The sequence below is a fragment of the Thamnophis sirtalis genome, unplaced genomic scaffold (assembly GCF_051295495.1).
Source record: "Thamnophis sirtalis isolate CommonGarterSnake01/CBP01778 unplaced genomic scaffold, rThaSir2_p1.2 scaffold_9, whole genome shotgun sequence".
NCBI classification, from domain to species: Eukaryota; Metazoa; Chordata; class Lepidosauria; order Squamata; family Natricidae; genus Thamnophis; species Thamnophis sirtalis.
The window spans coordinates 75,373,868-75,389,807 of NW_028261389.1; the positions used below are offsets into that span (position 1 = coordinate 75,373,868).

The window sequence follows — 15,940 nt, forward strand, 5'->3', positions numbered from 1 at the left end:
AAAATACTTAGGCAAGTTCTAAACCTATCAAACTTACAGTGAGTGAGAGAATTTCATATTCTCTTTTTAAACATCTCCTTCAATCTCCCTTATGATCCCAATAGAGCAGGGGTGTCAAACTCAAGGCCCAGGGGCCGGATCTGGCCCATGGGGGTTCTTAAATCGGGCCCAGGGGGCCACCTTGCAGTGAAGGACCGGTCTGCAGCAAAAACGGGGCTTAGGAGGGCCCCTGCGCCACTCCTGAGCTCCATTTTTGCTAGCAGAGGGTTGACGGAGAGTTGCAGGAAGCCGTGGCATTCAAAAATGGAGCTTGGGAGGCCGTTTTCACTGGCAGAGCACTCGGGTCTCCACAGGCGCCCCCAACATGAGTGACAAAGAGCTGGCCACATCAACCCTGCCCCCCCCCAAGGTCAAACACAAACCTGATGCGGCCCTCAATGAAATCCAGTTTGACACCCCTGTCCTAGACCAAGCCAAGCCCAATGCTAGAGAATTCCTGGAATCCTGGCACTCAGATAAATCAGCCATCAACAGACACATGGAGACCAATAATGTATACCTACCACTCTAAAGAGACAATCAAAAAAATATATACTAACATACATACATACATACATACATACATACATACATACATACATACATACACATATATACCTATATACATACATATACATATATACATACATACATACACATACATACATACACATACACACACACACACACACACATATATTGTATTCTACAAATCTTGGGGGTGGGGTGGGGAGTATTGGCTTTGTTTCAGTAAGTGGATTGATAGGCTGTGTGGTTGGTAGATTGGTGCTGATTGGTGCTGGCTGTTTGTCCGTTGTTGTCTCGTGTTGTAACGGCCTAGGTGGTGGGTGGGGCTCATTTGTTGATTAGGGCTGGTTTCCAGATGTCTGGTAGGCGGGAGGTATCGTCACGTTTATTCATGTTGTGAGGGTATTTCTCTATTTCGATAGCTTCCATAATTATTCTCTTGTTGAAGTTTTGGAGATTAATTTGGTTCCTTCAAAATTAATTTCATGTCCTGTATCTTTTCTTTTCTTTTTCTTACTGCGTTCTTGTGTTCTACAATGCGTGCATTTATTCTCCTGTTCGTTTATCCTATGTATGTTGCAGGGCATATTTTGCATGGTATTTCGTAGACTCCTTGGTTTTCCAGCTGGAAAAAACATGCAAAATATGCCCTGCAACATACATTACTTGAAAATTGCAGAAAATCCCAAATACTTGAAGTGATAGATAACAGTGCAAATTAACAAATTTGTAGTGTAGAAGTGCAAATTAAAAAATATTTATTGATACTATCTAATACAATGCTTCTGAAACTTTTTAGTTAAGATGTGTGCACTTAAAGCTGCCAAGGTGGAAAAAATACTAATTACTAACAGATCAGTGTTTTCCTAATTTAGGTAACTTTTTAAAATCTTGCCTTCAATTCTCAGAATTCTCACCAATGGCCATTATTGGCTGGGGAATTCTGCCAGTTGAATTCAATACATCTAGAAGTTTTTAGGTTGGAAAATATTCATCTCAATTACTAATGGTCTCATTCTAAAATATTATTCATAGATTCCAGGACAGTGAACATTTATATACTTCAAAGGATCTTTTTTTTTTAAATCATAAGTATATTAAACCCAACTTAGCAATGCCATTAACTTTACAATTTTCACTCCCGGCATCCTCATAACTGATTCGGAAAGTTGATTATAGTGGGGGGAACTTACCAAGTGAAAGTGAAAATCTGAATGTTGCTGACCAATGTCACTTTGGACCCTGTTCACAATTTAATTAACTGTTAACAGATTCTTCCAGCTATGACGCTATGCAGATATTTTATCTCCCGTTAATTAGTAATTATGCACTGGCAAAAGAACAGGGTTTCTTTCCAATTATCCCAGAACTCTGTGATTATTTCAACTTGGTTAATTAGCAGTAGAGAGAGCTGGTATAATCTTCTGTGTAACTTGTATTTGATAATAATCCCTATTAAAATATACATGGAGGTTGTTGATTTGTAACTGAAAAGTGGCAGTTCAGAGAGTATTAGATACAGCACCAGGCAAATGGGGGAGGGGGGCTATTAAAATTTCCCCCCAACTGTTGTAATGAGAAAGCCCAGGGTTGTTTTTTTCCCCACTTGACCATCTGTTTGGTTTCTGGCAGAAGTCCCTGGTGGGTCCTAAAGCCCATTTAGTTTGTCACAAAGTAAACAAGGTGCTAGTCCTTACTTTTAAAGCCCTTCATGGTTTAGGACCTGGCTACCTGAGATACCGCCTCCTGCCACTTACCTCCCAACGACCAACAATATCGCACAGGTTGGGCCTCCTCCGGGTGCCGTCAGCCGGACAATGCCCGCCTGGCGACTCCCCGGGGGAGGGCCTTCTCTGTTGCTGCGCCGGCCCTGTGGAACGATCTACCGGCAGAGATCCGGACCCTTACCACTCTCCCGGCCTTCCGTAAAGCCGTCAAGACCTGGCTGTTCCAGCAGGCCTGGGGCTGTTGACTGATATCCAGCCCCGTTTAGATGGAATGAGTGACATGAATTTTAATACTGTATTTTTATTTTTTTTATCTCCATTTTTTAAAATTAAATATTGCTTGTCTGTTGTGAGCCGCCCAGAGTCCCTATGGGAGTGGGCGGCATACAAATTCTAATGAAACTTGAAACAAGGAAAGTGGAGCAATTTCAATCCTTTATAAAGAAACGGTATCGAAAATGCATGCGCTCATGTGTTCTGACCGAGGCTTTCCGAGCAAACTCCTGGTGCCAACAAAAAAACCTTTTATTAATTTCCTGTGAATTCTACTCATTCATATCCAGCAAAGTCTTTCAAGGGAGGATTTATGGTCACAGACCTTATCTGGCTTGGAGAGCTGAAAGGCCAATAATCTGCAAGACTTGGCAAGGAGTCTCGGGAGAGTCACAAACCAATTTAGCGAACTAATTGTCTCCTGCAAACTCCACTCCTCTTTCGCTCCTTTTATTTCCTCTGGGAGGGGCCATTCATTGTCCACCTGTGGCCTCACTCCCAAGTCAACCCCTGTTCTTTAGCTGTTCCCTTCGTCTGGCCACTCTGCGCATGCGCACACTGGGAACAGGCTCCAGCTGTTCCTCTGCCTCATTGATGTCTGACTCTGAAGGCATCTGATAACTGGCATATGGCCTTGGCCCCCTCTCTGCCTCCGACAGAGAGCCCCCATCAGAGCCTTCTCCAGACTCCAGGGCTGGCCCATGTTCCCCCCACACCTCCTCACTGTTCGAATCTGGCGGGCCACAACAGCTTCTGGATCACAATAAACATTCTCAGAAAATAAAACCAGCATCAGTTGCTGCTCAGAAATATCCTTTAAATACACATGGGATGAGCCATTCTTCTCTGCTCCTCTTCAATTCCTTGTCTTTCATGCTAGTATATAATATGCACCCCTGTGAATTATTATTTTAGATCAATGTCGGCCTAGGAATTGATTTCCCTTAGTTTATTCTTTTTAAAAGTTGCCATGCTGCATCCTTAGTTGACCTCTGGCAAAATGTACTGTTTGAAATGTTGATTGATTTTGGATTGATCTATGTCCACTCCAGGCCTCTTACCCAAATCAATCCCTGTTATCCCAATAGCATCCAACATTAATTACCTCTTAATACCTTACCGTTTGCTAATGATTCTGGATGTGTTATAGGGCCTATGAACCACATATAATCTGAATAACTTGGAGCATCATTTAGTCCTTGACGTATTAGTGGTCGTTTAATGACCTTTGGAAGTCACAATAGCCTCACAATGGGTGGTTTATGGCCCAGATAATCTCAATGATTTGGAGCGGCCATATCATCCTTGACTTCTGACTGGTCATTTAATGACCTTTCCAGGTCGCAAGAGCCTCACAATGGGTGGTTTATGGACCACAAAGCACTTTCATTTCATTCATTCATTCATTCATAGAGAGAGAGGCAGAGAAAGGCAGAGAGAGAGAGAGGAGAGAGACAGAGAAACAGAGAGAGAGACAGAGAGAAAGAGAGATAGAAAGGTGGTGGAAAGGTGGAAAGGTGGAGAGAGAGGGACAGAGAGAGAGAAGAGAGAAAGAGAGAAAAAGGTGGAGAGGTGGAAAGGTGGAGAGAGAGAGACAGAGAGAGAGAAAGAGAGAGAGAAAGGTGGAAAGGTCGAGAGAGGGAGAGAGAGAGAGAAAGGTGGAAAGGTGGAGAGAGAGAGACAGAGAGAGAGAAAGAGAGAAAGAGAGAAAAACGTGGAGAGGTGGAAAGGTGGAGAGAGACAGAGAGAGAAAGAGAAAGAAAAGGTGGAAAGGTGGAGAGAGAGAGAGAAAGAGAGAAAGGTGGAGAGGTGGAAAGGTGGAGAGAGAGAAAGAGAGATAGAGAGAGAGAGAATAACATGAACGTATTTCAAGCTCTTGGCAACTATTTCACATTTACAACCGGTTGTTAAGTGCCCTGCGATCGTATAGTCTCTATTTGCAAACTTCTCCAGGCTCCCCCAGAAAGTCAATGGGGAAGCTGGCAGGTAAGGTTACAAATGGAAGGGAGGTTGGATTTGAACCACACTGAGGGATTTTCCTTCCCCTCCTTACAACTGGAGGAACTGACCTCAAATCCAGCGAAAACTCTAGCTAATGACATGCTACAAGCAGGATCCTCAACAGTACTCAGTTGTCGCAAATGGACAGATGGCATTTCCTTGAGAATGGGGTCTTTTAGATACCCAAAACCCAAACCCTTACAGGAAGTGACCACGCAGGCAGTAATAATAACCTATATTCAGACATGATGCTACACCAAAAAGAAATAACCTTCACAAGATATATTTCTCCAGTTCTTTCTTGTCTGCCTATTAGGTTTGCATTGCTTATTAACCTTGCCTGCTTAAATTACAAAAGCAATAGACAACTTATTTCCTTAATCCCCAATTAGACCATGATTTACCTTATTTTTAGGAGTATAAGACGCACCCTTTTCCCTCAAAAAAGAGGCTGAAAATCTGGGTGCATCTTATACACTGAATACAGCATTTTTTGCCTCCCGAAACCCCGCCCCCTTCACCGAAATGGCTGTGCATAGCCTTTAGGAGGCTTGCAAAGTACTCCTGGGGGTTGGGGAGGGCAGAAATGAGCGAACAATTGACCATTTTTTTTTGCTCAATTTTGCCCCCCCCCCCAGCAGCACTCTATTAGCCCCCTAAAGGCTATGCATGCTCTTTTTTGGAAAAAAAAGGGTCCATTTTCATGAAAAGCAGACCATTTTGGGGGGGCCTGCAGAGTGCAAAAACTTTTTTTTTAATTTGCCTCTTCAAAATCTTGGTGCGTCTTATACTCTGAAAAATACGGTAAATGCTCTTTGCCATCTGAATGTTTTGACATATGTAAACATTTCAAGGATGTGACTCCAATGCTAAATAGCCTTTAGGATGACTTTTTCATTGAGAAGAATAGCAGCATAGGAGCGGGTCTATAAAATCTGCCAACCATTAGATGGCAGCAGAGAGAGTTTTCTTCATCTCTTGGCTGCCATCTAGTGGTTGTCGGCATTGCTGCAACCTAGACCGTATTCTATACTGTACTGAGAAGTATTCCTCCACCTGTGTTTAGTAAAAGTGGAAATTCTCTAAAACAAGATAAATGAAAGTGAGTACTGTTAGGTCAATTATTATATTTGTAAAACTCATTCCAAGAAAAAAAAAAGATTGGACTTACCAAATCCAAATGCACTGGACCCACCAATGCTCTGCGAAGTCTGAACACTGGTCGATGTATAAAGTCCTGTGACTAATATGCCATCAAAAAAGGTGCTTGTTGAAATAGTCACTGAAAGGGGAAAAATATAATAATAATAAGCTTTATTGATTAGCCTTTAGGCCATATCAAAGCACACAGGTTCAAGGACATATCACCAATAAATCCTATACAAACAATTTAAAATAAGATTGGGATAAAATACAATAGTTGTAGGATAAGGTACAATATAATGTAATACATACATAAGTAATCTACCCCAATCCATCCCATGTATGCCGATCTCAACCAGAGGTGGGTTCCTACCAGTTCGCACCTATTCGGTAGAACCGGTTCGTCAAATCTACCGAACCGGTTAGAAGAGGTTCCAACAGTGGACCCGGAAAGCAGGCCACACCTACAGAAGAGGTTCCAAAATGTTTTGAAACCCACCACTGGTCCTTGGATATGATTATTCTACACTATCATGCTCCTATTTATAAAACTCAGTGCCTCTGCGAAAGGTAAGGATGACTTCTGCGTTTGTGGTGCAATCAGAACATTGCGTGTGTTGAAGTTGCTTTAACGCAAACCAAAGATGCCTTTTAAAAAACAAGTTTACATCATATTCTTATGCATGCCAGTGCTGTGTGTGAGGTAATTTAAGGTGGTTCTGACAAGTGTCGTCGGCATCTTCGTATCCGGTCACATGGGCGGCAAGCCACTCCCATCCGGTCACATGGGCGGCAAGCCACCCCCACAAAGGAGGCCACACCCACAGAGTAGGTTCGAACAGTTTTTGAAACCCACCACTGATCTCAACCGAACCATTTTGCTCAAGTACTGTGTTGTGCTAAATGGTGTTTTCTGGCTCTGGAGGCACATAAAGTAAACTTGTTTTGATATGGGGATCCCAATGGATCCTTTGTTTGGTATGTGGACCAAGGTACCTGTCTCTTACCGCCTTATACAAGCAGCAATCAAATAGGATGCGAGCCAAATCCTCTACCTCGGCCCCTCCACAAATGGAGAGATGCTCACTGTAGAGTATATAGAATCTCGCTCGTGTAAATATCTCCCTAAGATGTTTTGGCAGTTGTAACTTCAAATAGCTGTCTACTTGAAAAGCATGTTTCGTATTTGCTCAGCCATTTCAAGTTACCTACCTTACTAAGGATACTAGCGATATCATTTTGTGCTTCTATATCGTTAATTCTTTGGGCAGCTCTGGATTTATTTATTTTTTAGTTGTTCTACTATTACGCAAGAGAGAGGAAGGCTCCAACTTCTTACGAAAGATGTTAGTTTGGTGATCCAGGAGATTTGTGACTGTAATTTTATTTGCTCTAGAAGACATAACTTGAAGAGTCTATCAGTATTTCACTGATTTTGCCCCGGTAGTTATATACTCTAATTTTGGATAGTGCATGAATTGTACAAATTCCCAATTCGGCTCTAACCGCTGTAGCGGATGTTCTTGAATCCACACCCAAAATACATCTCAAATGCTGGGACTGTGGTTGAGTATAGACCCCAAACCTCTGCTCCATACAAGAGCGTAGGATATTAAATATCTTTTAATATCATGCAGTAATTTTTTTTAATTTAAAAAAGCAAACTAAAGCAACCCTCGTTTTCAAAAGAACAATTCCCCCAGCCTTTCTTTGGACCCAGAGCAATCAAATCCTTTCATTTATCGATGTATTTAATCAATGCAAAGCTTTGATTTTGGGTCTTGCTGATTAGATGGGTTTGTTGTTAGAGAAATGGCCAGTATATATTATTATGTAAAAACTAAAAAGTTGAGCTTGAATGTTAATATCTTATTCTACTGCACCAAAAGGAGTTGGAAGTTAATACTTTTCTTTCTCTTTTCCCCTTTATCCTACACTTTTCCCTCTTCCCCTTTTCCTCCCTTGCTTTCGTTTTTCTTTGAACTTCTGCATTTTATATTTTTATCAACTAATAAAACACCAAAGGACCAATATAATAAAACCAACATTGAGGATGAAGGTTTGCTCTACCGTGTTTTCCCGAAAATAAGACCCAACTGGAAAATAAACTCTAGCGTGATTTTCAGAATGCTTGTAATATAAGCCTTACCCCAAAAATAAGCCCCAATTAAAATTGTCACTGAACAAACAAACTTGTACCATATTTTCCCGGAAATAAGACCTAACTGGAAAATAAGCACTAGTGCACCTTTTTGGAGAGAAAAAAATAATATAAGACCTGATCTTATTTCCAGGGAGGCATAATATCCCTGTGATGGTAAAACTATGGCATGCATGCCAGAGGTGGCATGCAGAGTCCTTTCTGTCGGATAGAGTCAGAGGTGGGTTCCTACCAGTTCACACCAGTTCGGTAGAACCGGTTCGTCAAATCTACCGAACCGGTTAGAAGAGGTTCCACCAGAAAGCAGGCCACACCTACAGAAGAGGTTCCAAAAGATTTTGAAACCCACCACTCACAAACACACAGAAACACACACACACACACAGAGGGAGAGAGAGAGAGAGAGAGAGAGAGGGAGGGAGGGAGGGAGGAAGGAAGGAAGGAAGGAAGGAAGAAAAAAAGAAAAAAAGAAAAAAAGAAAAAAAGAAAAAAAGAAAAAAAGAAAAAAAGAAAAAAGAAAAAAGAAAAAGTGAGAGAGAGATGAAAGAAAAAAAGGAAAAAGGGACAGAGAGACAAAAGGAAGGAAAGAGAGAAAGAAAGAAAGAAAGAAAGAAAGAAAGAAAGAAAGAAAGAAAGAAAACAGATGGCTGGCAAGCCACTCCCACCAGGTCACATGGCCGGCAAGCCACTCCCACAAAGGAGGCCACACCCACAGAGTAGTTTCGAATTTTTTTTGAAACCCACCACTGGTAAGAGTGGTGCTGCCAGCTGCTCTTCTAGTTTCTGGTGCTGGCCAGCTGATCTATATGGGCACAAGAGTGCCAGAAAATGCCCCCCAAAAATGGCCAAAGCTGTTTACCAGGCAATTTTCAGGCCATTTTCCAGGCCGTTTTTGGCCCAATAAACGGCCTGAAAACGGGCCAAAAAACCAGGCCATTTTGGGGGCATTTTCAGGCTGTTTTTCAGCCATTTTCCGCCCACAAAACGGCCTGGGGTTTTTTGGACATTTTTCAGCCTGTTTTCCAGCTCTGGCGCCCACGAAGATCAGCTGGCCGGTCCGCATGCACGCAAGTTCCAGTTTGGGGACTTGGTGCCGAAAAGGTTGGCTAACACTATAATATTCTATTTGCCACTATTGCAAAAAACCAATATTAGCAAAAAGAGAGAGAGAGAGCGGGGAAATCCTATGATGCTCACCGAGAATCAAGCCAGATAAAATAGTCGACAAAAAGCCTTCCGACCTCCGGACAGATCCTGTCTTCAAATCTAATCTGGTGTTCCAGAAGGAAGATGCTGTGACAGACAAGATCTGCTTCCAGAGTTCCATACAATGACATTTTTTTTTCATTGAAGGGATCCAGAACGTGTGTCTCCCAATGGATTCTAGTGGGACTAGTAGAAAGAACCAGGGAGAGGCAACCAGATCCCATCTCATGGAGGACAACAGGTCCACGAATACCTCCCAGCAGCATAGTTAGGGACTAAAATGAAAATAGCAGAGCAGTACATGGGTGTGCCTGTAACTCTCTGTTATGACACCATCGGCAACACTATGTGGATGAGTCCTATGTCACAAAGTACCTAAATTTCCCAGTAGCTCAATTTAAATACATCACTGATAAAGCTATGAGGAGGGAGGGAGGGAGGTCATATGACTCCAGAGCCCTTTTGAAGGAGTATTTAGAATAGAATAGAATAGAAATAGAATAGAATAGAATAGAATAACAGAGTTGGAAGGGACCTTGGAGGTCTTCTAGTCCAACTCTCTGCCTAGACAGGAAACCCTATACCGTTCCAGACAAATGGCTATCCAACATCTTCTTAAAGTCTTCCAGTGTTGGGGCATTCACAACTGCTGGAGGCAAATTCTGTTCCACTGATTGATTGTTATAACGGTCGGGAAATTTCTCCTCAGTTCTAAGTTGCTTCTCTCCTTGATTAGTTCCCACCCATTGCTTCTTGTTCTGCCCTCAGGTGCCCTGGAGAATAGTTTGACTCCCTCTTCTTTGTGGCAACCCCTGAGATATTGGAAAGACTGCTATCATGTCTCCCCTGGTCCTTCTTTTCATTAAACTAGACATACCCAGTTCCTGCAACCGTTTTTCATATGTTTTAGCCTCCAGTCCCCTCATCATCTTGGTTGCTTTGTTGCTAGTATATGAATCAATAGTGGCTATTTGCTTTTATTATGAATTGCTTATGTTACTATATAATTTACTGATTAAACCAATATTTGCTGTTTGCTTCTGATATGAAAATAATGCTAGAAATCATTTATTAAGAATTAAGCTTTGTTATTCTCCCTGATAGTTCCTTCGTTAGGTATTATTGATTGTTTCAGAGGTGAGTTCCTAAACAACCGGTTCGGCCGAATAGGTAGCAACTCGGTCCACCACACACCCCGAAATGGTTCTATCGGCAGCGCTATAGATCCCGCCACCTTGGTTTTTTCCAGTTCTATCGGCAGCGCTATAGATCCCGCCACCTGTACATGCGCAGGTAGCACACATCAAGTGTGTGCACGCGAATCACGTCCCTGAGCGAACCGGCAGTACCAGAAACCGGAACTCGCCCCTGGATTGTTTGCCTGATGTCAATAGGCACATAGGGATAAGACACATTTGCACGCCATTTATAAGGTGCAATAAAAACACTGCGAAGGAAGCAAGAAGACCTGAACTCATCTCCTCCAGCAACCAATAACCAGATAAGAAGGGATTAACATAAAAAAAAAGCTACAGGTAGTCCTCAATTAATGACAGGTCACTTAGTGATGATTCAATCACATGACAGACCCCCCCCCCAAAAAACCCTACTTGCAACCAGATCCCAAAGTTAGGGCCACCGTGATGCCCCCCCATAGATGTTCATCCTTATGAGCAATCATAGGGATGTTGCAGTATCTTTCTTGCTTACCTCTTCCCCATTGGGTTCCTATAGGCTTCCTCCATTGTGCCCCCAAAGGCCTTATCTTACTAGGTTCCCTACAGGGATTGGGGGTCTCTTTTCCCCCACCCCTCATCATCTAATTCAGCCTCCTGGTTTCAAGGTCAATAACTTAACCGCTACAGCAACGCGGCTCTCCCCATCTGCCCTGTTCTGTCCTCTTTCTCGCGGGTTTCCTCCCGATTTATGAAAAAGGATTTGCATCTCATCTGAATAACTTTTGCAAAATATTGCTACGTACGTGGCAGCGCCTGCTTTCTGAATATTTACTTTAACAACGACTGTTGGGGGTGCTACTAGTTGTTCCCACAGAAGAGAGTATTGAAAACGCTCTGTTTGAATCGCCTTAGCTAAGAAAAATGAAAACGGACGTTCGTAAACAGCATTGTAGACGAGTGATATTACTGTGCATTTTCTGCAACAAAGGCCTTGAACTCAAGCGAATACTAGCTGGAAGTAGGTGGGCTGACGGTGTCCTTCTGACAGATTAGAGAATTAATGAGTGCTTTGATGTCTTAAGCCTAAACAAAGGCTTACACCACTTTCCCCCCCCTCCGTTTTGCAAAACGGAACAAAACCCAGAGAAATGGCATTGTAGTTGCTTGCTTCTCTCCCACGAAAATCCATCAGTATTTTCTGGGTGCTGCAATTAAGAGATTATAGCTTTTACCTAATACTTCTTTAGAAAGCCATGACCTTCCTTAGAAACAAAATAAACCTCACAATTTACTACTCAAAAATTGTCTGGGACCAAGAACTAGGGGACAAATCTATACAATTTACACAAAATTGCAACTTAAGAGAAAAAAACTGGTATAAAGAGCACATTGGTGACATACAAATAGTTGGCGTGCAACTCAGAGGTGGTATTCGGCATGTTCTAACCAGTTCTGGAGAACCGGTAGTGGAAAGTTTGAGTAGTTTGAAGAAGCGGTAAATATCACCTCTGGCTGGCCCCGCCCCCATCTCTTCTCTTCCTCCCGAGTCCCAGCGATTTCGGGAGGAAATGGAGATTTTTGCAGTATCCTTCCCCTGCCACGCCCATCAAGCCGTGCCACGCCCACAGAACTAGTAGTAAAAAAATTTGAATCTCACCACTGATGCAACTCCGTCAATCATTCCTAATCATATAGTAATACATGCTGAAAGTGCCATACAACAGAAAGAATATTGGCACAAGTGGTCACTATATGAACTATTATAAGTCAGGGACTATGTATAAGCTTATTTTAATTGTACTATGGCTTTTATCTACTTCTAAACTGCCATTAGTTCATCTTTTTTTTTTGGAACTGGGAATCCTTAACTAATCCAGTAGATAAATAAACACTGTAGGAACGTTGGGAAAAGTATATTATGAACAGAAAATATTTTAAAATGAAGACCTCTGTCTTCATTAGCATAATGAAATATAATGATCCCTTAAAAATTGTGTTAGTTGCCTCAAATTTTGCTAGGGTAAGATAGGGGACTATCCAAAGAACAATACAGCGATAAATCTGTTTTTTACATTTAAGGCAGCAAAACGGACTTGTGACAACATGATTCTAATGGCTATGCCAGTGTTTCTAGTTTTGGCGCACATCCCCAGTTCTTGGGTTACTGACTTCAGTAGAAAGTAATAATGAAGAAAATTTAAAGAAGCACCCACATAAGGATAGAATGCAGCAATAAGAAAGAGATTCTTCTCCTAGACCAGAGATCTCCAAACGTTTGGGCACTGTTGTGGTCCACCAGATTCGGACAGTGAGGAGGTTGGGGAGGGACATGGGCCAGTCCTGGAGTCTGGGGAAGGCTCCGATGAGGGCTCTGTGTCGGAGGCAGAGAGGGGGCCAGGGCCGTAGGCCAGTTATCAGCTGCCTTCAGAGTCAGACGTCAGTGAGGCAGACAAACAGCTGGAGCCTGTTCCCAGTGTGCGCATGCGCAGAGTTGCCAGAGGAAGGGAACAGCTAAAGAACAGGGGTTGACTTGGGAGTAAGGCACAGGTGGACAATGAATCACCCCTCCCAGAGGAAATAAAAGAGGAGCGAAAGGGGCGTGGAGTTTGCAAGAGACAATAAGTTCGCTTAATTGGTTCGTGACTCTCCGAGACTCCTGGCCAAGTTCTGCAGATATCGGCCTGGCTGCTCTCCAAGCCAGATAAGGTCTGTGACTGTAAATCCTCCCTTGAAAGACTTTGCTGGATGTGAATGAGCAGAATTCACAGTCAATTAACAAAAGGGGTTTTCATCGGGACAAAGACATGCTCTTAGGAAGCCAAGGTCAGAACACGGGGGATCGGTTCCACAGAAAATAATTTTTCTATGCACTGGGCATGGGATCATGGTTTCCCCCGCTACCTAGATCCCACACATGTGCAGATGAAGCTTCACTCGCTTCCGTGGACTGGTTCCTAACAGACCCCGGGCTGATACCGGTCCACACAGAGGCTTGGAGACCCCATCCTAAACTACTCTTTTAAAAAATACTACCAAATATTTATTGTAAGTATGGAGAAGGTTCTTGCTTACAACTACATGCGCCATCTCTTTCTTCTCTCTCTACAAGTTATTCCCAGATGAACTTGTAATGTCAAGAATGGGGGGAGTCAATAATCAGGAGGTGATGGCAAATCGTGTTTTCAGAGGGGTTCCGAGGTCCAGGAATCGTTTTCCGTGGTTCTATATAACCATAATTCTATAACCATAATTCATCTCAGTAAGTCGTCTTAAACAGTGGAAAATTCTACACATATGCTGATATAATTAAAGATTTTGATGATTGAAAAGACACAGAGAGGGAGAGACTCTGGAAAAGTTCAAGAAATATTATTTTCTTGCTTGCTTGCTTCTTGCTTTTCTTTCCTTCCTTCCTTTTTTCCATCCATCCTTCCTTCCTTCCTTCCATCTTGATTGATTTTCCTTCCTTCCTTCCTTCCTTCCTTCCTTCCTTCCTTCCTTCCTTCCTTCCTTGCTTTTTGCTTTTCCTTCCTTCCTTCCTTCCTTCCTTCCTTCCTTCCATCTTGTTTGACTTTCCTTCCTTCCTTCCTTCCTTCCATCCATCTTGCTTGATTTTCCTTCCTTCCTTCCATCTTGCTTGATTTTCCTTCCTTCCTTCCTTTCTTCCTTCTTGCTTTTCCTTCCTTCCTTTTTCCATCCTTCCTTCCTTCCTTTCATCTTGCTTGATTTTCCTTCCTTCCTTCCTTCCTTCCTTCCTTCCTTCCTTCCTTCCATCCATCCATCTTGTTTGACTTTCCTTCCTTCCTTCCTTCCTTCTTGCTTTTCCTTCCTTCCTTCCTTTTTTCCTTCCTTTTTTCCTTCCTTCCTTCCTTCCTTCAGATCTCTTATTACATTGATTTTATGGACATATTTTCATCTTTTGAAGCAATTATAATGCAAGCAATTACTTAAAATCGGTGACCAGCCTAACTCTGAGAAAGCGCGATATTTTTAGCAATAGATTTGCATTAGCTGACTTTGGAACCAACAAACAAGACTGTGAATTGCATTTCGCAATACCATGAATCAGTCATTTTTTTAATCAATGAAAACAAATAAAATCTAAGGTAAACAGCAGAAGAAGTCCTTGTTCATTTACCCCTCATTAAATTCAGTGTAAAGAGCCATACATTTAAGTAGACCTTTCAGATTTAGAAAAAGGAAAACAATAAGATCGATGTTAAAGGTTTTCTGCTGCGTACAATCTTTTACAAAACTTAATTTTCATGTTATCCCAGCTTGCTTGGCAGGGGAAAAGCATTAAGTGCCCCCAGCAGACAAAATTAAATTGTAGGCATTGTTAATAGGGCTCTTAATTAAAGAGGGAGGCAAAATGATACAAATAAAATAGCTTTCACTTCTACAAGCAACAAAGAGAAGGCAAAATATTCTCAATCCGAACTGTATTTTACTAATTTATTCAGGAGGGGGGGAATTCCTCACTTCCACACCGCAAAAAGTTGCGGCTATTTTAAGGCCTCACTAACAGGTACAGGGAGTAACTGACTGGAAACGCCTGACATATTTTACTTCTGAATAATGAATCTTCTTCTTTCTACAGAAAACTGGCTGAGAGTATTATTTAACAAACACATAACTGAGGAGGAAGATGTCTGTAGAGATTCTCTGTCATCCAGGTCGTGGTTGTCCCAAAGGTGCTTTTTAAGGTGGCAACTAAACTTCCTTGTTTTTTTTCTTTTGAAGACGTTTCACTTATCTTCCGAGAAGCTTCTTCAGCTCTAACAGGATGTTGAGGAATGGAAGGATTTATATATCCTTGCAGGCAGCTGGTCATTTGCATCCTTTTTAGAGGGTCGTTGAGGCCACTTGGAGGTTTTATCCCTGTCCTCAGGGTCACCTGAGTGGTGAAAATGGTTCCTGTAGTCTGCAATTTTTCCTCTGGAAATCCATTCCTACTCCCACGCCATTCCGAGGGTCTTCATCCCAAATTGTATAGCTAAAAGTCTGCAGAGATTCTCAGCCATCCAGAGATGCACAGATAAACCTCCAAGTTCTTCAAGGACCCTCTAAAAGGATGTGGATGACCAGCTGTCTGCAAGGAATATGAATCCTCCCATTCTTCACCATTCAGTCAGAGCTGAAGAAGCTTCTGGGATGAGAAGTGAAACGTCTTCAGCGACAAGAGGAAGAAGAAGAAGAATTCTTTTATTCAGAAGCCTCCCAGAAAAAGCACCGGCAAATCACTTCACTTTATTTCCTTTTAAACAAAAACAAAACAAAACAAAAGGATTGGCATTTAAGCACTGTAATCTGTCACCAGGGTACCAGTGTAAAAGAGGCAGGGTTTCAGCAAGGAGAATATTCTCTATAGAGGGGCAGTAAGATAATACGCGTTGGTCTATTTTAGCATCTCCAGGCCCGGGTGGGAAAATGTGTCTCTCAAATGGGATTTTAGAACCTCTTCCCTGTAGTAATGCCAAAGGCAAAATATTATGCCTAGCCCAGAGATTTCCTTAGTTTGGAAAATGTCAGTGAAGAGAGATAATTGGTCGATTCCTAGAAGTCCTTTGTCATCTTGGTCCCCATTTGTTTATGACAAGATCCTTCCTTCTGTCTGAAATATAAATCTGTCTTTAAATCTTTGGGGAAAGTTGCTATTGGCATTGGCCAGTGTTTTTCAATGT

General features: G+C 42.2%; 1 protein-coding gene across 1 annotated transcript in view; it reads right to left on the reverse strand.

Moving 5' to 3' along the window:
- Positions 1-15,940, reverse strand: part of RELN (reelin) — a 389,713-nt gene that overhangs the window by 323,438 nt on the left and 50,335 nt on the right. The window contains exon 2 of the mRNA XM_087722293.1: positions 5,740-5,850. Coding sequence (XP_087578419.1) covers positions 5,740-5,850 — 111 coding nt within the window. The remainder of the gene's footprint in view (positions 1-5,739; positions 5,851-15,940) is intronic.